At 39.5% G+C, this 26,235-nt stretch overlaps 1 protein-coding gene across 5 annotated transcripts in view; it reads right to left on the reverse strand.

Annotated features, from left to right (window-relative positions):
* Positions 1-202: 202 nt before the first annotated feature.
* The window catches only part of RNF8 (ring finger protein 8), a 79,870-nt gene continuing 53,837 nt past the window's right edge, over positions 203-26,235 (reverse strand). For 4 of the 5 annotated variants that reach the window (XM_078155393.1, XM_020999429.2, XM_020999431.2 and 1 more), the window contains 2 exons: positions 25,936-26,140; positions 203-1,896 (listed from right to left, as the gene is read on the reverse strand). In XM_078155393.1, coding sequence (XP_078011519.1) covers positions 1,682-1,896; positions 25,936-26,140 — 420 coding nt within the window. In that variant the 3' untranslated portion in view covers positions 203-1,681. Of the gene's footprint in view, positions 1,897-8,879; positions 9,756-25,935; positions 26,141-26,235 lie in introns of those variants that run through there. The other variant, XM_020999432.2, reaches the window with a different exon arrangement.

A 26,235-nucleotide genomic window follows, 5' to 3' on the forward strand; every position in this document is an offset into this window, starting at 1 on the left:
GTAGCTTAGACTGTGAATGGGATGAATTTACCCACAAAATGGAAACAGCAGATTAAAAATCTGAATTCAACAATATGTTGCTTTCAGGAAAAGCTCTAAAAATGAGAGTTACCCATAAAAATAAAATAAAAGGCAGGAGTAAAATTTAGTATGTGAAAAACAAACAAGCAAACAAGGACAGTAATCATGATCTCAAACAAAGTTAAAGTTAAAATAGATTTAATCACAAGTGAAAAATAGAGAAACTACACTGTGTCAGCAATATTATTCAATATTGTTTTAGACCATCTAAAAACCTAGATAGCATAACATACCTGAGCATATACCTGCCAAAACAGACCCAGGAATTACATGAACAGAAACATAAAACACTTTTTTATACAAATGAACTCAGATCTAAATAATTGAAGTATATTTATTGTTCATAGATAGGTAAAGCCAATATAATTTTTTAAATGACAATTTTACCTAACTAATCTATTTATTCAATGTCATCCCAATTAAATTACTAAAAAATTATTTTACTGAGTTGGACAACGTCATGACAAAGTTCATTTGGAAGAAGAAAATGGTCAGGAACTTCAAAGAAACCAGGGGGAAAAGATGTAAAGGTAGTAGATTTCAGCAGTATCCGATCTTAAACTATGTTATGAGGCGAGAACATTACTGAAGTGTAAAAAGGATAATCTGAATTATTTTGAATTAAAATTTTCTTGTATAAATAAAACCTATGTAGCTCAAAATAGAAGGAATGCAGAAAACTGGGGGGAAAACTTTCATAGACAATCTCCCAGATAGTACATGATTGGGTTGGAATATTGCTGTGGTGTAAGAAATGATGAGCTGATACAGAAAAACATGGAAAGCTTTGGATTTAGGAAGATGCTATCCACCTTCAGAGAAACATGATAGGAGGAAATAAGCATAGTACAGTCTTACATATGTGTATGAGTGTACATGTGTATGTTTATAGATATCTATGTGTATGTATGTATATATATATCTATATCCATGCTTAATTGCAGCCTTCTTTAGGGTGGTGGGGGGAGGGAGGAGAAAAAATAAAGTAAAAAGTGCACAGCAGAGAACAAAAGAAAACCAACAAAGAAGCAAAGGAAAGCTGGGCTGCTTTGAAAACAATGTGTAGTATTTATTATATAGGTTTTCTTGAAATGGAAATTTATTGTTTTATATCAAATCCTCTCTTACGGTCTGCTGTGTACATGGCAATGTTTTTTCTTTTTCCTTTTTTAATTTTGTATGTAAGCTTAAAATTTAAAAAAAAAATTGCCAAAAAATTGTCTTTACAAGTAATTGGAAAAAACAAAATACTATTTAAAAGAAAAAAAAAGAATATGGTCTGTGGCTGTGAAAACTTTTCACTTTTTGAAGCTAAAGATTTCAGGAAAATAAAGTCCATGATTCCATTAATACCTTAGCTTCAAATGAGCTAACGAGCTCAACCAGGAACCTAACCAATGCATATCAAAGTTAGATTGTACTTCGGCCACATGGACCAGGAACTTCCTGATAATCTTGGGTGACTGTTTTGCACATCCTTACTCTACATCGATTTCTTTGCCAAACAGAGTCGATCATTATAACTCAGCAGCAGCCTGGGAGGAGGATTATTATTGGGATAGTACACTTCTGTGGCACTCTAGCTCTCTTTGGGTTATTTTCAGATTGACTTGGAGAAATATATCCACAGAGCCAGCATGTGAAAACCTTTAGCACCATTGGTGAGGTTTGCCCTGGTTAGTCCAGATAATTCAATCCAACCACTTGTTGAGTGACAACCTGCAGGACCACCAATGACAGTCCTTAGAGAAGGAAAATCAGCGCACAAAAGTGATAAGGACAGTGGCCTTTTTCTTTCAGTAAGAGCTGAAGCACCTAGGGAAAGGAACAAAAACAATCCTATCATAAAAGGTGAAAATATTACATGTTAACATACAGCAGAATTGGAGTATTTAGCCACACACTGGTCTTGATAACAATCTGATTGCTGGGATGAACTGTGCCAGGAGCTATAGAAAGCAAGCCCTTTCTGGGTTAACATAATCAGATGAATATAGGACACCTGCCAGTCACTGCAAAGCAGACTATAGCCGGTTGAATTCATTTGCTTTAATAATAAACCCAAAACTTCAAACAAACCTCCCCTGATCAGTCTCTCAAAGCATCAACGTACAGAGAATATATTCCTAATTAGAGCCAGACAGCACAGCACCATCGGCGGGGTTCTGCTAGGGTAGTTCAGTGCCTGAAGGCAGAAAAAGTTTTATTTTCCCAGGCAAGCAAAATGTAGATGATTTGTTTAATGTCAGATGTCCCTCCAGGGAACAGTCACTCAGCAGCTCATAGAAACAAGATGAGGGGCTTTGGATTTTGTTTGCTTCTGTTTTTATAATACAGGTTCTTGTTCATGAACAGTACGGTCACATTTGGGCTGTAGGAAAGAAAGGGAGACTATTTTGAACAGGATTACAAGTCATCTGTGTCTCAACGCTCCAAGAGGACAGTGAAGAGTTTGAGGGTTTCAAGCAAGAGTTCCATGCCCATCTTAGCACATCCGACAAGAGGGAAAGGGTGTACTACACATGCTAGCCTCATTGGCTGACACTCAGGGATCATCTTCCAGTAGTTGGAGAGGTGAAGAAATGTCTTATTCTTAACCCTTATCAGAGGATCACAAATCAAAGATTTAGAGCTGGAAGGTTCCTTAGAGGTGACTTTCTTATTTTATGTCAATCAGTTTAAAAGACAACCAACAGAGAAACTGAATGCAGGAGAATCCAAATCTTCACAATGCTCCCATGCAGAGATAATCAAGTCCTACTTCCATGGTGGTGCTCCAGCCCCTAGAACAAGGAAGAGGGAAGTAGCTACCCTTTTCCCATTAGACATTGCTACAGGAAGCAAAAGGTCAAATACAAGAGACTGGGTAATACGTTTGACCTCATATGTATCACTGGGACTTGGTGAGATGAGACTCATGATTAGAATATGGCACTGAAAGAGTATACCAGTCAAAAGAAACATGATAGGTAAAAGGGGTATAGTGGCATAGAGCTATATATTAAGGAGACATACCCACTTGAAAAAAAAAAAACCAGGAATCTGGAGGGAGACAGGAACATAGCAGAAAACATTTTGGTAAAGATTAAAGGATGCAGAAACAGAAGTGATGCTGTCATCTGAGAATACCACATAGATAACTAGTTCTGGAAAGAGATCACAGGCCTGGCATGATGTATCAGCGAAGGAGGATTTCAGTTATCTGGACATCTGTAGGAATCCTAAAACCAAAATTAGAGCAAGTTAATTGCTTGACCTGCCTTAATAATTTCATCCTGTAAAATAGGTAGAGGAACCAACAAAAGGAAATTTTGTTCTGCATCATAATATCCCTACTGCTTAGCACAGTGCCTGGCACATAGTAGGAGCCTAATTAACTTATTAACTGACAAGTGGGATGACTGTTGGTGTGGAAGCAATGGAAACTTGGGGGGGAAAGGGGAAGTGACCACCTCCATCTTAGAATTTGGGACAAAAGAGAGGAAAATCAAAAAGAGCCTGGTGTGCACCCTAGTTCAGAGCAAAGGCAGGTAAGATCCCATAGCCAGCACTTCTTAAACTGTGGGTAGTGAGTGGATGTTTAAGAAGCCCTGTGTATGTGAACAGGCAGTTTTCAGATGAAGAAATTAAAGTCATCTATAGTCATATGAAAAAATGCTCTAAATCACTATTGATGAAATGCAAATCAAAACAACTATCAGATTGGCCAAGAAGACAATAAAATGATAAATATTGGAGATGTGGGAAAATTGGAATAATAATGCATTGTTGGTGGAGTTGTAAAATGATCCAACCATTTTGGAGAGCAATTTGGAACTATGCCCAAAGGGCTATAAAAATGTGCATACCTTTTGACCCAGCAATAGACCTCCTAGGGTTATATCTCAAAGAGATCATACAAATGGGAAAAGGACCCATATGTACAAAAATATTCATAGCAGCTCTTTTTGTGGTGGCAAAGAATTGGAAATTGAAGGGATGCCCATCAATTAGGGAATGGCTGAGCAAGTTGTGGTATATAAATGTAATGGAATATTATTGTGCTATAAGAAATGATGAACAGGCTGACTTCAGAAAAACCTGGAAAGACTTGTATGTATAATGTTGTACACGGTAACTGCCATGTTGTGTGATGACTAATATTCATGACAGAAAATGTTATCCACATCCAAAGAAAGAACTATGGAATTTGAATGCAGATCGAAGCATACTATTTGCTATTTTTTTTTTCTTCTGTTGAGTTTTGTTTCCTCTTTCTAGTGATTCCTCCTTTTGGTTCTAATTTTTACTTACAACATCACTAATCTGAAAAAAAAAAAAAGAAGCCCTGTGTAGACCAAAATTCTACATGGAAAGTTAGTTCAGGTGGGATGAAAAGACTTCAAGATTGAAATTCTTAAGGTTCAAAGAGCAAGAAATACAAGAAAAAAGTAGAGTTGGTAAGAGAATGCACAGGGAACCTATTAAATCATTTAGATTTTGTTTTTGCTAAGCAATAGGGTTAAGTGACTTGCCCAGGGTCACTCAGCTAGTAAGTGTCAAGTGCCTGAGGCCAGATTTGAACTCAGGTCCTCCTGACTCCAGGGCCAGTGCTCTATCCACTGCGCCACCCAGCTGCCCCAAATCATTCAGATTTTAAAAGGGAATGTACAGACGACAAAAGCAAGAACAGCCAACAGGATGGATATGGTCCTGTAAGAATGTTAGCAGGGTTAAAATTGACAATGACCTGAAGCTAAGCTAAGGATAACAAACAGGATTTGTTTTGAGCCATACTGAGGAAAAGAAAAGGATCAAAAAACGGACAGAATTATTTGGTGTGGATAGGACAATGACAACTTGACAATTACTGACAGAGAAGCTACTTAAGTCTTACTTTGCTTCTGTTTTATCTGCCAAAAATGATCTTTATATTGGAAAGGCCAAAACAAAAATGGCTAATACATAGTTGATACCCAAGATAAAAGATCATGAGATAGTCACCTGGCTCAGATGAACTACAACCTTCCATATTGAGAGAACAGGCAAACATAATCACTGAGCCATTATCAGTGATCTCTGAAAGATCACTTAACCCTGATTGCTTTGCCAAAAAAAAAAAAGATAATATAGAGGATGGGAGTACTATGGGATCTGAGAAAAATCAATGTCCAGACTCTGGGTCCTCAAATGTGGCCTTTTGGCTGACTTCAAACTTCACAGAACAAATGCCCTTAATAAAAGTATTTGTTCTGTAAAACTTGGACTCAGTCAAAAGGCTGCACCCAGGGACCTAAAAGGCCATATGTGGCCTCAAGGTGGCAGGTTCCCCACCCCTGGTCCAGATTGTCAAAAAAGAGAGAAGGAATGTGGTAGGGTGGGGGGGAGGGCAGAGGGAGAATAAAGTCTGTAAACCATAGGCCAATGAACTCAACTTTTGATTCCTGGTAAACTTCTAGAATACCTTGGTAGAGAGATGGATAGGAAAAATCCAAAATGTGAGACAGTGATCATAAACAGCCATGTGGCTTCATCAAAAAAGCAGGTCTTGCCAGACTCACCTCATTTTTTTTTTTGGCAAGGTTACTAAGCTGGTACTTCAGACAAACACAGTAAATGTAGCTCACCTAGATTTTATAGCAAAGCATCAGTCTCTCATGCACTTCTTTTTTGGGGGAAAAATGGGAAACATATGCTAGAAAACAGATTAAGGTTTAACCTGGTTCAGTGGCTGGGACCAAAAGGTGGTCATTGATAGTTCAATGTTAGCTTGGAAGGTCTCCAGTGGAGTTCCAAAGAGATCTGTGCTGTTTTAACTTTTTTTTTTAAATGATTTGGATAAAGACTGTGTTGCTATGTTTGAGACTACAGATGGAGCAAAGCTGGGGGGAGGGCTAACAACCCTGGATGGCAGCCAGGCTTCCAAAAAGGTTGGGATGGGCTAGAACATTGGGACAAATCTAAGAGGAAATTTAAGAGGCAAATGGCTTACACTTGGCTTCACCATGGAGATTTGCCTGAAAAAGACATGGATTTTGGCAGGACAGGGAAGGGAATAAGCATTTATATAGCACCTCCTTTGTGTCAGGAACAACTGTGTGATAGGTGCTATTATTATCCCTTTGTTATTGAGCTTCCAGATAACTATATACTACCATCCCTCCCCAGGCTGTCCCTGTCCCCAACCACAGGCTCAACTTGTTTTCCTATGAACTGCTGTCATCATGTTTCTCCCATTTTGTACTTGTGCATATTTTTTTTTGAACCCAAATTCATGCCTACATTTTTATTAGTCAGTCAATAAAACAGGACGTGCTTACTATGTGCTAGGCGCTGTGCTAAGCACTATGGACACAAAAAGAGGCAAAAGACAATTGCTGCCCACAAGGAGCTCACAATCTAGTGGGGAGACAAGCAAATAAATACGTACAAACAAGCCACATACAGAATAAACAGGCAACAAGAGAAGGAAAGCATTAGAATTGAGAAGGGTTGGGAATGGCTTCATGTAGAGATGGGATTTTAGTTGGGGATTCAAGGAAGCCAGGACAGGCAGTAGGTGGACACTGTTGTTTTTCCTTAGTTCTCAAAGAGGAGCAATGACAAAGTCACCAACCTCACATCTCGTCCAGTGGCCAGACAAAACGTCAAGACGACTGGTGGTGAAAGGCTCAGGATGCAGTGGGTGACCCTGGCCTTTCTGAAATAAGTTCTTTCCTAGGGCTCGGTTTGTCTGAGGCCATGCTCATTCAATGACTAAGAGGTAGGTAAGAATTGAGAAAAAAATATGGCCTAATTTACCATCCCAAAGCTACTAACGTGGGAGGGGAAGACCCTCGGTTTCTGGCCAGTACAGAAAACAAGTGCTATTTTCACTCATTCTAAACCATCAGTACCTAAACAACAAGCCGTAGGTTTGGGCTGGGCCTATTACTGGCCATTCAAAGAAGGCAGAATGATTTGGGTTTAAAGGCCTAGTCAAGTAGCTCCACTTCTGTTCGAATTGGACATCTATTTCAATGTCTGAAAGGCAGGTGGAGATGTGAGACTGGAGGTCAGAAGGTGATTAAGGCAGCATAGATAGATTTGAAATTAAATTTCATTTGAGGAAAATGGTCACCTTCCACAAAAAAAGATCAATAACCCATCTTACTTCTTACCTTCATCTTCATCTTTGAAAATGCAAATGGAATAGGCAGCCTTTTGCAAACAATATTCTGAAAGGTGTAGGGAACACAAAATCCCCTCTTTTTTTTTTTTGCTTATTATAAAAACAGCTTTTGATTCAATACAACAAAATGTGTTTTTAAAGGATCTCCTCCAACATGCTGTTTCCCATTAACATGTTATGGCAACATAAAATTCCCTGACAGAAATGACCAAGGAACTTTGTTACCCTCTGATTAGTGCCATGCAGATAACAAGGAGATATATTCACCAGTCATTTATTGCCTTCATATGAGGATGTCTAGGGGAGTCCAATTAGAAGAGGGTTTCCCAGTAGATGGTGAGTGGATGATGAACCAAACACATTCTGCTTCACAATACGGGAGGATAGCCTTAATGAGGTACCTCACAATTACTCTGGTCAACCTAACAATCCACATAGGAAAAAATAGGTGGAAGAAAAACTAGTGTCCTGTTTATGACATGTGGTTGGATGAACAAGCCACTGAATAGGTCCCTCTAGGACCAATATTTTAGATATTAAAACCCTGAAGAGGGAGGTCTTTCCCCATCCCCCCTAATTCCAGTGCCTTTCCTCTGCCGATCATCTCCAATTTATCCTGAATACAGATCATTTGTACATAGGTGTTTGCATGTTGTCTCCATTAGACTGTGAGGTGCTAGAGCTGAGACTGTCTTTTACCTTTCTTTGTATCCCTAACACTTAGTACAGTGCTTGGATTGTGGCAGGCCCTTAATAAATGTTTACTGGCTGAAGTGAAAAGGAAGAGAATGGGCATTTGGGAAGCGAGAGAGTGCTTTCAATGACTGCAATCTCTGAATTAAAAAAAATCTTTTTAATACTAACATTCAGCAATACTCTCCGACTGTAAATCATGGAATAGCATAATCCCCAGAGAATCAAAATTGTGTGTCATCCAAAAGGCAATGGAAGGGAGGCATACGGTGGACATAAATATGCTACAGTGTATTACCAATTCTGAATTATGCGTAAGAAACATATCAAAAGGCTTCTCAAAGATAAATGCCTGGGAAAGATGGGTCAGCCAGGAGAGCAAGGAATAACAAATCGTCTGCAACCTGCACTGGAAGCCTTGCAATAAGGCAGAGACCCAGAAGGAGTTTTTTAGCACTGTGGGTAGGTTTGGGGAATTTGTGAATTTGGTTAAGTATGACAATTATAATAACTCACATCTGCAAAGCACTTTGTTTACAAAGCTTTTTTTTTTTTAACCACAATCCTGTGAGATAGACAGAACAAATATCATTACTACCATTTTTATGGATGCCATCGACGTCTTTATCCAGATCACTGGTGGTGTGGCATGTCATGAGAAATCCTCATTCAGGTTCACAACAAACCATTAACTGACATTTCTGGGATATGTTCAGCCAGTTCCAAATGCATTTAAATGTATCAAGAGCAGATCAGGATACAAATCACAAGAATGACAACAACTGAACAAAGAGTTTGACCACCCTAGGAGGGCCCCCAGCAGTAAGAATTTCTCTTCCTGATTTTTACACCTGTCTTTCCTCATTCTTGTCATCAGCAGCTAAGGATTCATTAGTAGTCATTGAGGCTGCTGCCTCCCACCAGACACAATTTTATTTTATAGAAAAAGAGGGAGTCACATAAAAAACTAATTTTTAATTAAATACATATACATACATATACACATAGTTCTTAAGAAGACAGATGATATTTTTACGACATTTGGTAAAATGTGCTGGCAACTCCAGCTGTACAGCTGAAGGAAGGCAAACCCCTCAACAGCCCTGCAGCAGGATAGAACAACTGTTTCAGTGACCACATATTGGAGCAGAAAGGAGAACATGATTGTGTGAGGCCTTAACAGAGCACATCTGCTTTGAGGCAATGAAATCTGATTTGGCCTCCCTGACTGATGTTCACTAGTGGGGTATCATCTGCTCCCGAATACAGCTGCTTTGCTGCAGTCAACGAGCTGCCAGTTTTTGCTTGTGAAGCTATCTTGGAGCTAAAAGGGAAGGAAGGTAAACATACCAAAGCCCAGCTGATACATTTTCTTACTAGGAAATGACATCTTGTTTGCGAGGGGACATTTAAGTCCACCTTAGAGAGGTACACTGTCTTCCTCCTGCAGTAAGACACCTTAGCCATCCCAGGGCAGTTAGTTGGGTAATTCATAGGTTCCTCAAAAAGTCAATGTGGATGTTTTAATGATAAAAGTGGAAAGAAAAAAAACCCCACCCCCTAAAACCCTATTGGTTGTGTGATGAAGTACTTATGATAAAGCATCCTCCACAAAGTGACAAGTAGAAATAATATCCAAAATTGGGGAGCTGCTCTGGTAAACAAGATGATAGTGATGAAGGCAGGAGTTCAGTGTATCACGCCCAGGTCTCTGTCCCAAAGGCAGGAACAAGCTACTTCTGAACAATGTCCCTCTAGATCCACGTTGAAGTCTCCTTGTACCTCAGTCACATATATTGCAAGAAGCTCAGTCTTCAAGGTAGGCTCTTTGCTTTGGAGGGACAAGAGACAAGAATTAAAGATGAATAGTGTAAATAATAGAGAAAGAACCATGGAGTCTGAATGCAGATCAAAGCATACTATTTTCTCTCTCTTTTTTCTTTCTTGAGGTTTTTCTCTTTTGTTCTGATTTTCCTTTCACAATATGATTAAATTGGAAATGTTTAATATGACTGTACACATATAACTTATATCAGATTGCCATCATCAGGAGGGGGGAGAGAAGGGAGAAAAAAATTTGGAACTCAAAATCTTGTAAAAGTGAATGTTGAAAATGATCTTTATGTGTAATTGGAAAAAACAAAATACTATTTTAAAAAAGACAGTGCAAATTGAGAGGGGGAGCAGTGAGAGAGAAGGGAACAGAAGGAGAGAAGAGGAAGTGTGTGCACGTACATACATGTGCTTGTGTGTGTGCGTGCATGTGCAGTGGGAAAGGGTAGACAGATTCCTCCTTACTCTGAAGGGAATGGAAGAAGTGTCCAGGGGTCTGAAGGAGTGACTACAATCAAGAATCAGGCCATGTTGTGAACTTCCTTGACTCCTTTCCCTTAATGTACTCCAAACTTTCCCATTTCTGTCAAAGATGCTGCCATTCTATCAGTCTCTCAGGTTCATAACCTTGGAGTTATCCTTATTTCTTCACTCTTTCTCACCCCACATATCCAATCACTTGCCAAATCTTGCTGTTTCTACCTCCATAACATGTGTCACATCTGATTCCTCTCTACTAAAATAGCCCTCACTCTAGCTCAGGCCCTCATTACCTCTTGCCTAGATTACCAAAACAGTGTCCCTGCCTCAAATCTTTCCCCACTCCAGTCCATTCCAAATAGGAGTTAAAGTGACTTTCCTTAAGAACAAATTAGATGTCATTCTCCTACTCAATAAAGTCCAGTGGCTCCCTATTGCTTCTAGATTCAAATATTAAGTTTTTAAACTGGGGGGCCGCTAGTTAGTGAAGTGGATTGAGTGCTGGGCCTAGAGTCAGGAAGACTCCTCTTCCTGAGTTCAAATCTGGCCTCAGACAATTACTAGCTGCATGACCTTAAGTAAGTCACTTCCCCCTGTTTGCCTCAGTTTCCCTCACCTGTAAAATGAGTTGGTGAATAAAATGGTAAACCACTCTAGTGTCTCTGCTAAGAAAACCCCAAATGGGGTCACAAGAGTTGGACATGACTGAAAAACAACAAAACTACAAACCAGCTCCAACCTATCTTTATTGTGCATGACTTCCCTCCACTCTCTTTCTCATGATCTTCGAAACAGACAAATTAGCTATCTTTCTGTTCTTTACACAGGACATTCAAGCACTCAAAAAAACAAAAATCCTATCCCTGACCCTACCTTTCTAACCTATTATCCCTTTTCTTTATCACTGCCAAACACCCATATAAAGAGAAGTATAAACCCTGGCTGTTCCTAAAGTCTAGAATACACTTTCTCTCTTCAAGACATGGCTAATATTCTCCTTTCCAAGCTATTCTGTATTTAGTTACCTGGTATTTATTTGAATTATCTCCTTTATGTTTATTCTATATATGACTAAATATATATTCCATGAGAATGTAAGCTCCTTATGAGTAGGGATTGTTTCATTCTTTTTTATCCCTAGCAAGGAACACAATCCCTGTCACATCGTAGGCACTTAATGAATGACTGCTGTTTGAGTGACTGATCCTCTGTTTCCAGTAGCTTCCTCCTGGTCTCGGAGGAAGACGTGATCTTCCTTCTCCTTGCTAACTAAGGTTAATCTCTGCACCTGTAATTCTCCTTCCCTTCCTGTCCCTTCCCCAACTCCCTTTCTCTCATTTATAATCTCATGCACAGAGGCAGTGAGGAAGTGGACTTTCCAGAATATGGAGGAAAGAATACTGGCTTTAGAGTCATATGATCTGGGTTCAAATCTTGTCTCGTTTATTATCTGTGTCACTTTGGTCAAGTCATTTAACTTCCCAGGGCCTTTGTTTCCTCCTTTATAACATGAATGAGTTGGGCTGAATGCCTTCTAAAGGTCCCTTCTCCCCCAGCTCCAAATCTATGAGTCCTTTGTTGAAAAAACAAATAGAAAACCTCTTCCCCTGACCTGGCCAATTTCCTGAACGTCTCTCCTTCACTGCCCAACACCCACACACACGGCAGTCTACACTTAATGGCCTTTGCTTCTTTCACTACCAACTTGCTACCACTCAACTCTTGACAATAAGGTTTCCAAGTTCAACCACTTAAAGGAAACGGCTTAATCTCAAGGCCTCTAACGATACCTTATCATCAAACCTAACGGCCTTTTTTCTCGACTTATCTTTCTAGGGCTTGTGATTTTTGTCTTTTTGGCTGGTTCTTCATCCTCTTCTGGCTCCTTCAACATAGGTGTTTCCCAAGGTCTTTTTCTCTCTATTCTAGGACTCTTCTTTGCCTTCATTTTCAACCTCTCCTCAGAACCTCTTTTTAGTATTCTATTCCAATACAAGTCTGTATTTCCTTTTAACTATCTCTACCTGTAGTCCTATCTGCATCTCAAATTCAAGACATTTAAAACTGAAGTCACCACCTTATTCATCTCTAAAAAATTCCTCCTACTTTATTTCTGTTGATGACACTACTAGCCCCCTAGACTTTTAAGCTCAAAATCATCTTTTTTAAAAATTTATTTTTTAATTAACTTATTTTGGCTTATCAACAATCATTTCTATAAGCTCTTGAGTTTTAAATTTTTCTCCCCCTCCCTCCCCTTCTTCCTCCCCAAGAAAGCGCGCAGTCCAATACAGACTGTGTATACACACACACACACACACACACATTCCTATTAAACATATTTTCACATTAGTGATGTTGTAGGGAAGAATTAGAACCAATAGCAGGAACCGCCAGAAAGAGGAAACAAAACACAACAGAAGAAAAAAAAAGCAAATAGTATGCTTTGATCTGCATTCAAACTCCATAGCTCTTTCTCTGGATGTGGACAGCATTTTCCATCCTGAGGCCTCTGGAGACGTCTTAGATCCTTGTATTGCTGAGAAGGGTTAAGTCTATCAATATTAGTCACTGCACAGCGTGGCTGTTACTGTGTACAATGGTCTCCTGGTTCTGCTCACTTCACTCAGCATCAGTCCATACAAGTCTTTCCAGGTCAAACACATCTCTGACACTTCTCTTCTCCTTATTCCACATGGCCAACCAGTTGTCAAGTTTGGTCACTTCTACCTTTACAATCTCTCTGGAATTTGGTCACTACTTTTCACTCTCCCTGCAACCATCCAGGTTCACCTTCTCATCTTTTGTTACCTAGACTATTTCAACAGCCTAACCAGTCTCCTGCTAGTCTATATAGTCTATTTAGTCTATTCCTCCTCCAAGACAGAAATACCCACCACTGCCTGGGCAACGTTCCTTATGCACTACTCTGTTTTGCTTCCCTACTCATCCTGGAGGGACTCTCCATTGTCTAAACCTAAACAGAAAAAAAAAAGTGTGTATATATATATATGTGTGTGTGTGTGTGTGTGTGTGTGTGTGTGTGTGTGTGTGTGTGTGTGTGTGTGTGTGTGTGCATAAATAAATTCCTGAATCTGGTATTTAAGATCTTTCCATAATTTGGTCCCAATGTACTTATCAAACCAGTAGTCCTTTTCACATATTGCACACTCCAGTCAATCTGGACTATTTTCTGTCCCCATCCTTCTTATGCTGTCCCTAAAGCTTAAAAAGGACTCCACATCTCCATCTGTTCACATTCCTCTCTTGCGTCAAGCCCCCCAAAAGATGTCAGGTCTTCCATGAAGCCTTCCCTGACTCTCTGCCCTACTTCGGCTCAAAGCGATCTTTCTCACCTCTAATTTCTCCTCACATTGACCCTTATTTCACTCGATCTTATTTTGTCATTATTTGTGTACTTATCATTTGGATGATCAGATTGTTAAACCTCTTGATAGATAGGCCTATTACTCATCTTTTTATCCTCAATGACTGGGATGGCACACCCTGCACAGAATAAACATTAATATTTGTTCACTTGAACTGACTGTGCTGTTCTGAGGTGAGGGAAGAAGCAGGAACCTAAACTACTCTGCTTATATTTGGGGGTCCTAAGGATAAGCTCATCTACCTTTAGGAATATTGCCTCCCTATTTACCTTATCACAAGTGTCTAAGTTACCCTAGTAACTCTTTTCAGGGTCACTTAACAAAAACTGGCTTATGAGGAGTAGTTCAAACAATACTGAATAATTAACAGTATATATCTACATTCCTAGGTTCATGACTTCTGAAATGTCTGCTAAACCTCGGTGGTCTATATATTTCTACATTTTCTCTATACATCATGTATAAAAGGTGTTTAAGGAGATCACTGATCTTGGGATTTTGGCTTTGCTGAGTTGGACTCATTCCATTCCCCAGTTTCTCAATTGGGAAATCTGTCTCTCACAAATTCTCTTAAGGCACAAATTAAAGTGTGTTTCTCAATTGCTTATTTCTTTTTGAGTTTTATTCAAAGAGATTGCTATAGAAAGCAAAGAGGTCAAGTTGTAATGTTCTATCAAGCAACTCATGTTTACCTAGAGCCTACTAATTTAAAATGAACTTAAAAAAACAAAGAAAAAAAAATATATATCTGATAGAATATACCCTGGTCTCTAATCCTGCCAACAAATACAGGGGAAAAGTTTCTGTCCAAAAAAAAAAATTCTCCCTTTCTGCAAAACCTTACACCAGTATTTCAGATATCCACAATCAAACTTCAACAAGCATGGAATGTGCAACTAATGTGTTCCTTCCAATCCCTACCCCCACTTTCTTTCAGGTACCCAATGCTGTATTGCTTTTTTCAAACCCGTCATGAGGAAAGGAACTGAAATAACTTTAGACACACTAGAGGTAAACGGCTAATAAAGTTTCAAGTGCTATTTTCCCAAGGCAGTAAGTTAAATGAAGGAAGAGCTAGCTGTAGAAAGGCAAAGAATCAGCTAGTCATTATGTGTGTGTGGTAGTAGTGAAGAAATCAAATTTTAGGGCAATAGGGACTTTTTGATCCCCTGAAATTAATTCCACCAAAAACTTAATAAGCCCTTATGTTCACAAACAAAACCAATGCAACCAAGATTAGAAGAAACACAAAGTTGGGAAACAATTTTTACAGCAAGCATCTCTGATAAAAGCCTCATGTCTCAAATACATATATAGAACTGAATCAAATTTATAACAATACAAGTCACTCCCCAACTAATAATTGGTCAAAGGATACGAACAGGTAGTTTTCAGATGAAGAAATTAAAGCTATCTATAGGTACATGAAGAAATACTTTAAATCACTATTGATCAGAGAAATGCAAATTAAAACAACTCTGAGATACCACCTATCAGACTGGCTAATATGACAGAAAAGGAAAATGACAAATTTGAAAGGATGTGGGAAAATCAGGACATTAATGCATTGTTGGTGGAGTTGTGAACTGATCCAACCATTCTGTAGAGCAATTTGGAACTCTGCCCAAAGGGCTATAAAACTGCATACCCTTTGACCCAGCAATATTACTACTAGGTCTGTATCCCAAAGAGATCATAAAAAAGGGGAAAGGGCCTATATGTACAAAAAATATTCATAACAGCTCTTTCTCTGGTGGTAAAGAAATGGAAATTTGGGGAATGGTTGAACAAGTTGTGATATATGAATGGAATACTACTGTGCTATAAGAAATGATGAACAGGCAGATTTCAGAAAAACCTGGAAAGACTCACACGAACTGATGCAAAGTGAAGTGAGCAGAACCAGGAGAACATTCTACATAGTAACAGCAATACCTCATGATGATCAACTATGACTGACTTAGCTCTTCTCAGCAATACAATAATGCAAAACAATTCCAAAAGACTCATGACAGAAAATGCTATCCACATCCAAAGAAAGAACTGATGGGAGTCTGAATGCAGATAGAAGCATACTATTTTCACTTTATTTTTTCTTAGTTTTTTCCTTTTGTTGTTTCTTCTTTCACTGCATGACTAACGTGGAAATGTTTTACATGACTGCACATATAGAACCTACATCAAATAGCTTCTCAAATAGCTTGAGAAGGAGGAAAAGGTGGGAGAAAATCTAGAGCTCAAAATTTTATTTAAAAATGAATATTAAAAATTGTCTTTACATGTAATTGGAAAAAATAAAATACTATTTAAAAGGAGGAAAAAATAAGTTGTTTGTGTTCAGAACACTGCCATGGGAAAATCCATATTTATCTAAGAAGTACACTTCCCCGGCCTTCATGGAGCTTACAGTCTAACAGGGGCATAAGACACAGGGATAATGCTAATTAAAAATACATGAGAAGTTAGTTAGATAACAAAGTAAAATTTATGGTCCAAAGGGGAAGACTCTTTTTCTTTAAGAGGAACGAGGGAAGACTTCATGAAGGCAGCGCCTCTTGAGTTGGAGGTTAAAGGATGGTTAATCATCCTAACACAGTGTTGCCCATAGCTACATATCTAGGTCTTGACTTAAACCTTGATTTTGGAGAGCCAATCTTCTGGGAATAATTAACTGGAAGAGAGATGGCATTGGTGCAAAAGAAGAATGACAACTACAGCCTTGCCAATCCTAGTTCCTGGAGCCAAAGTTGAGTCCCTATTTAAATTACTTTGCATTGGGGATTTGGTTAACATAAGCTTCTACATGGCCCTGAAACCAGTGTTTCCTCTTTGCACAAGAGGGTAGTGTACGAACCAAAAACTCCTCTAACTCCAACACTGTAGAACAGTGAGACTGCTGATGACTCCAACACATCACTCCCTGAATGAGGGCTCAGCAGCCTTTTGTCAGGCTCTGGACAAATTCTCAAATGCTACGCTTGCTCCAATAACTGCAAGAACAAAGAAATATGCCAGGATGGCTTTCAACCATTTGCGTGCAGCAGGGATAGGGTTTTTTGTTTAATATGTTGGCCCTAATGCTGCCCAATGGGAAAAGGGAGAAGCCTTCTTTCTCTCTAGCTTTTAAAAAGAAAGGAATTAGGGAAAGCTTCTGGCAAAATGGCCGAGTGGCTCGGTTGTGTCTAAGACTCTTAAGTTCAGCTCTTCCTCATCATCTCAAAGAATGCATCAAACAAAGTGAGTACACAACCACCAAAAAGAATAGAAAGGGGAAAAGGGAGTAAGGATTAAGAAGCAGTTTATTCTGGGGCAGCTAGGTGGTGTAGTGGACAGAGCAGTGGCCCTGTACTCAGGAGGACCTGAGTTCAAATCCGGCCTCAGACACCTAACACTTAACTAGCTGTGTAACCGTGGGCAAGTCACTTCACTCCATTGTCTAGGGCCCCTCCCCCCCAAAAGAAGTAGTTTATTCTGTTGAATAAAATCTATTTAACACAGAGCAGAAGTATGGAGAAAAGAGTTTTCTCCCTTCCTTTCTCTTAATTCATGAAAGAACGAGTGTAATTTACCTTCCAACATGGATCAGGAAGAAATTTACTCACAGGATTAACCACTGTAAAGTACACAGGGCCCTTCCTCTAGACTTCAGCTTTAGCTACTTCCTTAAGAGTCGGCTAATTCTCCACCCCTTAGAAATTGGCACAAGGCAAGGCTACCCTCATCCTAAACAACTCTGATCGGGGAGGAAAGAAAAAGAAAACTTTCTGGTGGCTGATTCTTGGCCTACCATGCCACTGGTTCTCTAGAGCGAATAAGAGGGTGATTTTTAACATGATCAGAATTAAAAACCAACACTTCCCACTGTGGATTTAAAAGAGGAAGCTTTAAAAAGGTCATCTCTCTATGGCGGATTTCACTATCTGCATATAAAAGCAAGGAAGGGCACACATCTATATGTGATCAGAAGCTGGTATGGTGTTCCTAAGATATTCCTAACAAAGGAAGACAACAATAGAAAGTGAGTTATACACATTACTTCACCATCCAATTTTTGCCTTACTAGAATCAAAGATAACATTGGACATATCACCAAACTTCACCAGAGAACTGAAGAGTTAAGAAAGGATCTCTGCTATGCACTAATGCCCTCTGCTGCAGGGCCTATTGATCATTCTCGCAGTTTGAGCTAGCTAAGCAGGGCAGACCCTTTTCACTTACTCAGCTAGGTGAACTGAGATGCTGGCTGGGGCCTAGTTCACAGGTTATAGTGATTAACATTTTTAATCTGGCCAAACACTGGTTCCAAGGTCATCTGCGTTTTCCAGTAGGGATGATTTATACCAACTCTCCTCAAATATGTCTGCTGCAGATTGCAACATGAAGGCAATCTGTCAATTTTACTGGTAGTTGGTATCTCACTCTTAAAGAGTATTTTCCCCAGGTTTGGGTGTAGAGTGTCAACTTTTCTAGGGTCACCATTTAGACATCATTCATATATGTCGCGCATAAGGCCCAGAAAATCAGGAAGGATGTTACAAGTTGAGCACTGGTAGCAAGCAATGAACAAATATTTATTAAATGTATGCACTACATACAAGGCACAGTGCTAGGTGCTGGGGTTACAAAGACTAAGTGAAACATTCTCTGACCTTAAGGAGCTTATAATATAGCAGGGAGACACAAAAACATATGTAGGTACGTATAAAATAAATACAATACAGATACAAAATGAATTTGAGGGAAGGCAGTTGAGAAAAGGTTTCACATATAAGGCAGTGATTAAGCTGAGCTTTGAAGAAATTATGTCAAAAGAGAGAATAGAATAAATGGGGGGCAGGATAGGATTAAGGGAAATATAGTTAGCTTTTCACAACGTGACTACTATGGAAGTGTTTTGCATGACTATACATGTATAACCTGTATCGAGTTGCTTGCCTTCTCAAAGAGGGTGGGTAGGGAGGGAGGAAGGGAGAAAATTTGGAGCCCAAAGTTTTAAAAACAAAAGTAAAAAAAAATTGTTTTCACATGCAACTGGGAAATAAGAAATATAGGAAATGGGGTATAGAAATCTATCCTGCCCTACAGGAAAACTGAAGGGAAAGGGGAAAAGAGAAGGAGGGGAGAAATAGAAGGGAGGGCAGATTAGGAGAAAGGATATTCAGAAAATTTGGAACTCAAAATCTTGTGGAAGTGAATGTTGAAAACTAAAAATTAATTAATTAAAAAAATGAAAAAAAAAAAAGAAATTATGGATTACAAAAGGCAGAAGTGAAGAAAGAAATGTACTCCACGAGGTACAGGGGACAACCACAGCAAAGACATGAAGGGAGATGGAATGTCATATATGAGGAAGAGTAAGATGGCCAATTTGGCGGGACCATAGCATACATGAAGAGGAGTAATATATACAATAAGGCTGGAAAGTTCAGTTAGGCCCAGTTATGGGGCCTTTAAGTGCCAAACAGAAGAGCTTATATTTAGGAGCCATTAGTTTACTGAGAAGGGGAGCAGGATGTCAGAAGGAAAAAAATTTTGGATGCTCAATGTTGAGACCAATGATCCAATTACGTTACACATGATCATGAAGAAAATTAGCAAGATGTTGGTTACAATGGACTAATCAAAGACATCTCCACCTTCCCACATGTCAGAAATGTTGTCCACGGGTTTCACAAGCATAACTTGCTTAGCACTCATACTGCTTGGCTCTGAGACAGACTGGCTGACTCCAAATGTCCAGATGCATGAGCTACTACGGCAGTTATCTCAGGCAGGCTCTGGCCAGCCCAATTAGGATGGGCTCACTAGGCAACTGTTTGCTACTGATCATCAGAGTCAGAATACTCCTCAAAGTCCCTAGAGTCAAAAGTACTTAGGAACAGGAGGCAGCTTAGTTGAAGAGAATATTCTTACCAGCTGTGGCTAGGGATACTGTTCTCCTGCTTCTCTGGCATATGCACAGACACAAATGTACACTGCTTAGCTAACAGCCAGATGGTGGAAAGCACCTGGAGGGGAAACTGGCTGTTGGTATTTTCCTTTGAACTGCCATGCTTTGCCCCAGCAAACAACATTCTAGTAATTTGGCTCTGAGGTTTCCCCTGAAGGCAGTGCTTTACTGGATTACTGTGGGGACTGCACATATCATCCCATAATAATCAGATCCTCCCTGCTTTTGTGTGGTCTGTCCTTCCTCAGGAGGGACACTATGATCTAACCAATCCTTTCCAACCAGTAGCTTCTATATGTTTTGCCCCAAGATACAAAGACCGACAGTATAAGGATATCCAAACGCTAGGCAGATAGAGAGGAATCCAGCAGTGTAGATGAAAGTAATTCTCACCAGCTCCCAGCAGGTCCCAAGAGAGCCAGATTATATGGCTCAATAGGAAGATATCCATCACTGGTACCTGATGCAGAACTCCTAACTCCCAAGAAAAAGAGAAAAATATCAGCAATCTCCTTCTAAATTTCTTTTCCACTCCTGGAAGGCCTTTCAAATAACTTCTCTGTGATCTGCAAACACAACCTTTGGGATAGGGTCCCAGGCCTGTTTTACAAAGACATGTCTTGACTAACAAAGGTCACAAATGTGAACATCCTAGCATGATATAACAAAAGCTCATTATGTGATTCTAACTTCTCTAGGCTTCAATGTTTCATCTGTAAAATGAGGAGGTCTCAACCAGATGATCTCTAAGGTACTCTTCAACTCTAAATCCTTTTACTCTATGACCTAAGCACTTCTCCAGTACCTCTTTCTCAGGGTCCTGAGCAAAAGTACTAAGTGTCTGACACATTACTTTCTTCTCAGAGGGATGGTACTCCCCACCATGGTTCCCCTTGTCTATTTCACTGCTAACAAGCTAGTTAATTCCATTCTAGGTAATCTCTCAAGCATACTTTCTTTCCACCATTATTCCCTTGTTTTTTAAATCTTGTTCAGTTATTTCAGCAAGATTCTTCTCCCTCTGTGATTCTCTGTCTCCTTTCTCATCCTCTTTGGGAATCAGAAAACTGTAGGCAACAGCAGTAAGTTCAGGAGTAGTGCAAGTGCTATCTGCTGTCACTTAGGAAAGCCATAAATTTTGAAGTGAAGCTAGATGCAACAGAGCTGGTGAAATCAGCATGACATCTTGAGAATTCCTACAAATGCCCTTCAGAATCTTGACCAGTCTCCTTCGCATCTTTCTCTTGTTAAATGTATTATTCCTCAAGTAACTTATAGCAACTGTCCTTTTCAGTTTCAAGTTCTGCTTTTCGCTATTCTCCATGTATGGCCCCTTTTAATTACATTACAGGGATAACATGCTTTTAAAACTGGGCATACCACACTACAAAATAGTCTTTATACAAACAAAGACAGATATAAATAACCTGAGAAAAATTAAGTGTTCATAGGTAGGTCAAGCCAATATAAAGAAATGAAAATACTAGCTTAATTAATTTACTTACTCAGTGCCATATCAAATGCTCAAAGGATTATTTTAGATTGCTAGAAAAAACAACAAAATTCACTGGGAAGAACAAAGGTCAAGAATGTTAAAGGAAATAATAAAAAAAAGTGGGAAGGAAAGAGGCCTAATAGTACCAAACTATACTATATGGTTTAATATATAAGAATCATCAAAACAATTTGGTATTGGTTAAGAAATAGAAAGGTCAATCAGTGGAAGAGATTAGGCACCCAATATACTAAATAAATGAGCACAGTAGTCTAGTATTCAATAAAGCTCAAGATCTGAACTATTGGGGTAAGAACTCACTAGTAGACAAAAACTACTAGAAATAATGGAAAACAATTTTGACAGAAACTAAGTACAGACCAGCATTTCACCATCTACCAAGAGAAGCTCAGGCCTTCTTATCTTATACACTAAAATAAACTCCAAATGTGTACAAGACTTAGACATAAAGGGTGACATTACAACAAACTGTAAGAGCTAGGAGGGAGGGAGGGAAGGAGGGAAAAAGAATTTACATAGCTCCTATTATGTGCCAGGCACTGCACTAAGCATTTTTACAAATATTTTACAAGAAATTACTTGTCAGAACAACAAAAAAAAGTATTCTAAAAACCCGTTAAAAACAGCTGAAAATGTTATCAAGTTGTATTTTGGGCAGCTAGGTGGTACAGTGAATAGAGCTCTGGCCTTGGAGTCAGGAGGACCTGAGTTCAAATCCAGCCTGAGACACTTAACACTTACTAGCTGTGTGACCCTGGGCAAGCCACTTAACCACAATCGATGAAGGAAAGAAGGAAGGAAGGAAGGAAGGGAGGAAGGGAGGAAGGGAGGAAGGGAGGAAGGGAGGAAGGGAGGAAGGGAGGAAGGGAGGAAGGGAGGAAGGGAGGAAGGGAAGAAGGGAGGAAGGGAGGAAGGGAGGAAGGGAGGAAGGGAGGAAGGGAGGAAGGGAGGAAGGGAGGAAGGGAGGAAGGAAGGAATTACTTGTCAGATCTATAGAGGAAGAATTCCTGACCAAAGAGGATTACAGAAAGTAAATTGGACCATTTTCATTAAATAAAATTTAAAAAAATTTCTGTATAAACAAAACCAATGTAGTTAAAATGAGAAGAGAAATAGTTCAATGGGGAAAAAAGTTTGTAGCAAGTTTCTGTGACAAAGGTCTCATTTGTAAGCTATATAGAGAACTGATTCAAATTTTTAAGAATAAGAACTATTCTCCAAATGATAAATCAAGAGATAAGGTCAGTCAACAAGCACTTATTAAGTGCCTAAGTGCAAGGCACTGTGCTAAGCCCTGGGGATACAAAGAAAGGCAAAAAACCCAAAAAACCAAAAACCAGTGCCTAATCTCAAGAAGCTCACAGCTTAACAAGGCAACATGCAAACAACCATATACAAATATGACAGATGCAGGATAAATTGGAGATAATCAACGGAGGGAAGGCACTAGCATTAGAGGGACCAGGAAAGGCTTCCTGTAAGTTGGATTTTACCTGGGACCTGAACCCACAGAAGCCAGTAGGTGGAGATCAAGAGGAAGAGAATTCCAGGTATGGGGTGCAGCTAGTGAAAATGAATAGTAATAAAGAGGTGCAGCTAGGTGGCGCAGTGGATAGAGAGCCAGTCCTGAAGTCAGGAGGACCTGAGTTCAAATCTGCTCTCAGACCAAACACTTGACACTCACTAGCTGTGTGACCCTGGGCAAGTCATTTAACCCCAACTGCCTTAAAAAAAAAAGCAGTAATAAAGAGATGGAATGCCTTGTATGAGGAACTTCAAGAAGGCCAGTGTCACTGGATGTACATGAGAAAGAAGGTGGGGAAGAGTAAGGTATAAGTAGACTGGAAGAGCAGGAAGGAACCAAGTTATGAAGAACGTTTGAACAGAAAATTCTGGAGAATAGAACTAGTAGTGGCATCCCTGGATCAAAGAATAAACACAGTTTCATAACTTTTGCGGGATGATTAAAAGGGTGGTTTTGGAGAAACCTGGGAAGACTTCAATGAACTGATGCAGAGTGAAGTGAGCAGAACCAGGAGAATAATTTATATGAGCATAGCAATTTTATAAATACAAACAACTTTGAGAGACTTAGGAACTCTGACCAATGAAATGAATAACTATGATTCCAGAGGACACAGCCTGTTTGCTATACAGATAGCAAGTAGAAGAAGCTATCAGAAGTAGAGTGGTACAGTGGAAAAAGCAATACATTTGTAATAAGAGGACCTGGCTTTGAATTTTAGCTCTGAAACTTAACACTTGTACAATTTTGGGTAAGTGACTTAACTGCTCTGGGCCTCACCTTTCTCATATGTAAAATGAAAGGTTTGGACTATGCGACCTTTCAGGTCTAATCTATCAACATAATTTACCAAGTGGCTTGAAGAAGAGGTCAATAATATTGACAGCTTAATTCCTTTGATCCCTTCCCAACCCCAAAAGACAGAGTGATTATTCAGGTGGGGTTGAGAACACAGATGGCTTTCTCAGGACTGGATTCTACAAAGGTCAACAATATCTTACCTGAGCAACAGGCTGTGGAATTAGAGACCCAAACTAAAGCTACTCAAATACTTACTCGATACCCACATTTTTCCTATGTAGTGTACCAGGAGCTGATAGAATCACAAAAATAAATAAGACATAGATTAAATCACAGATCATAGATTAAGAGCTAGCGGGGACTTTAGGGGTCATCAAGTCCAACTTCCCTATTTTTCAAATAAGGAAAATGAGATACAGAGAGGTTAAGGTACTTGCCCAGGAAGCAGTAGGGGCTTTGTAAATGTTTGTTGAATTGAACTAAATCCATAGTCCCATCATCAAAAGATAAAAGAAGCAGTGTACTTTCCAGTTCTGGGCTGGAAACTATGTCAACAACACATGGGAAGAATAAGGAAAAGTCAGATAATAGGAAGCAAAAGGGGTACTGAGCAGGACAAGAAGCTGCTCTGAGTCCCCTTGAAAGACACCAGGATCGTCCTAGATCCCTCATTTGCCTTCACCTCGCATATCCAATCAGCAGCCAGGTCTGGTTTATTCTACCTCCATAACATCACTTACCTCCATCCTCCTTTTCTCCACTCACAAAGCTTCTACTAAAGTCTGGGATCTTATCTTCCCTTGTCCGGACTACTGCAATACCTGCCTCATTGGTTTCCCTGACTAAAAGTCTCTCTCCTCTCCACTCCATTCTCCACACAACTGCCAGATCAATATTCTTACACCACAGTTCTGAGCAAGTTATACCCTTGCAATAGTAACCTATTACTTCTAAAATCACACATAAATTCTTTCAGCTTGCATTTAAAGCCTTTTATAACCTGGTGCCAATCTACTCTTCCAACCTTCACTCTATGGTCCAGCCTAACTGGCTTTCTTCTGCTCCTCATTCTATTTCCTGCCTCTAAGCTTTTGCACACATTGTGGTTCCCCACTCCCCACCTTCCCCCTCATAACACCGAGTGCATGTCCTCACCTCTAAAGCTCAGTTCAAGTACCAGCTCCTACATGAGACTTTTCCTGATTCCCCCCACCTATTTCTGATGGTGCAAAAATTGTGTGCGTGTGTGCTTGTGTGTGTGTGTGTATACAAACAAAGATATAGTATGCATTTAACAAACACCTGCCGACTGGTTAATATCTACAGGCCAAGGAGAGGGACAGATCTTTCAGCTTTTCTGTCAGGTCACATGATACATTCTTGAAAATACCATTAATTAAATCCCAGGGAATAAGCATCACTTAAAAAATTAAAAAAATAAAAATGCCTCTGAGAGAGCTGGTGGGATATCAGATACTGTGAGTTAGTTTAATCAGATTTGCTTTCCTCTTAATATCTAGCTGAAATCATTCCATGGCCCTAAGATGTATTTTTATTGGGGACAGAGGCATGTAGCACAGGGAGGGCAAATATGAAGAAAGAAGAAATAATTTTGGAGCAAGGCACATCGCTGGGAGTAGGGGAAAAGCCTGTGTGGGACATCACTACAGGGGAATTGGGCAGCCAGAAGGAAAAGGGGTGAAGGAAACATCAGGAAATAGAAAGATATCAAAGGCAGGCTTCTCCTATTTTACTATGTTGCTTAAGGGCATCCCTGTTCCCTACTCCCTCCCTTCAGAATACATAAGCCAAAAGGGAAGGGAGCTCTTTTGACAACTGGTAACAGACTGGGCCTTGGTTTCCTCATTGGCAAACTGGGAACATCAGGTATCCTAGTACCTTGCAGAATGGCATGAGAATCAAGTTATATAATATAATTATAACTTTAAATGCTTTACTAATCAGTTTTTTCTCTACATATATGCACACATGCATATATATGTAAATATACATTGACAAACAAAAGGAGATGAAAATTGCATTAATGCCCAGACTATCATTTGCATCTGAGTGGGAATCCCAAATATAAATGTATGTAATTTCTCATTAATATAAAAATTCATATACTTCTATATAACATATAAACTTGACAGTGATACATATCATCATTGAATACAAACAGGACAGGAAGTGGTATGTGTGTGTGCTTGTGTTTGTGTCTGCATGTGCACTTAAGAGAAATTCAATTCTAAGTCTAACTTGGAAACCAGCCAACAGCAGAAGACTAGAGCCTCCAACTCTTGTGGAAAAAAGTCACATTATATGCAGCTTAAAAGTAGGGACTGCATCTTAGATATTTATGGTATGTCTACGCAGATAAGCACTTTAATAAGTTTACTCAATGAATAAAAGCCATTTTCCCATGTTTGCCATATTATTTAAATCTTGAACGTGCTGTGGTGAGGGATCAGGCTCCTCACACCTCATGCGTTCAGAAGCCTCCCCTCCTCTCCTTACCTCTTCTTTCATTAGTGAGAATTTCTCGTCGCTCTTTCATTTCAGAGCTCAGTTTCTCAACCATCTTGCTGATACAGTTGTCCAGCACTAGAGAGCGAGTTTTAGATTCAATATCTTGTCGACAGATGGGACATTCCACTTTTCGCTTCATCCACTCATTGATGCAGTAGGAGCAAAAACTGTGGGCACAGTTCAAGGTGACAGCCTAGAAAGGGCAGGAGGAGGAATGCATCAGGGATCTCACTCTGAGATGCTTTTTCAATAGCAAAAGAAACAATATGATGAGTAAATCAAGTAAAT

The sequence above is a fragment of the Phascolarctos cinereus genome, unplaced genomic scaffold (assembly GCF_003287225.1).
Source record: "Phascolarctos cinereus isolate Bilbo 61053 unplaced genomic scaffold, phaCin_HiC Scaffold_5;HRSCAF=322, whole genome shotgun sequence".
NCBI lineage: Eukaryota > Metazoa > Chordata > Mammalia > Diprotodontia > Phascolarctidae > Phascolarctos > Phascolarctos cinereus.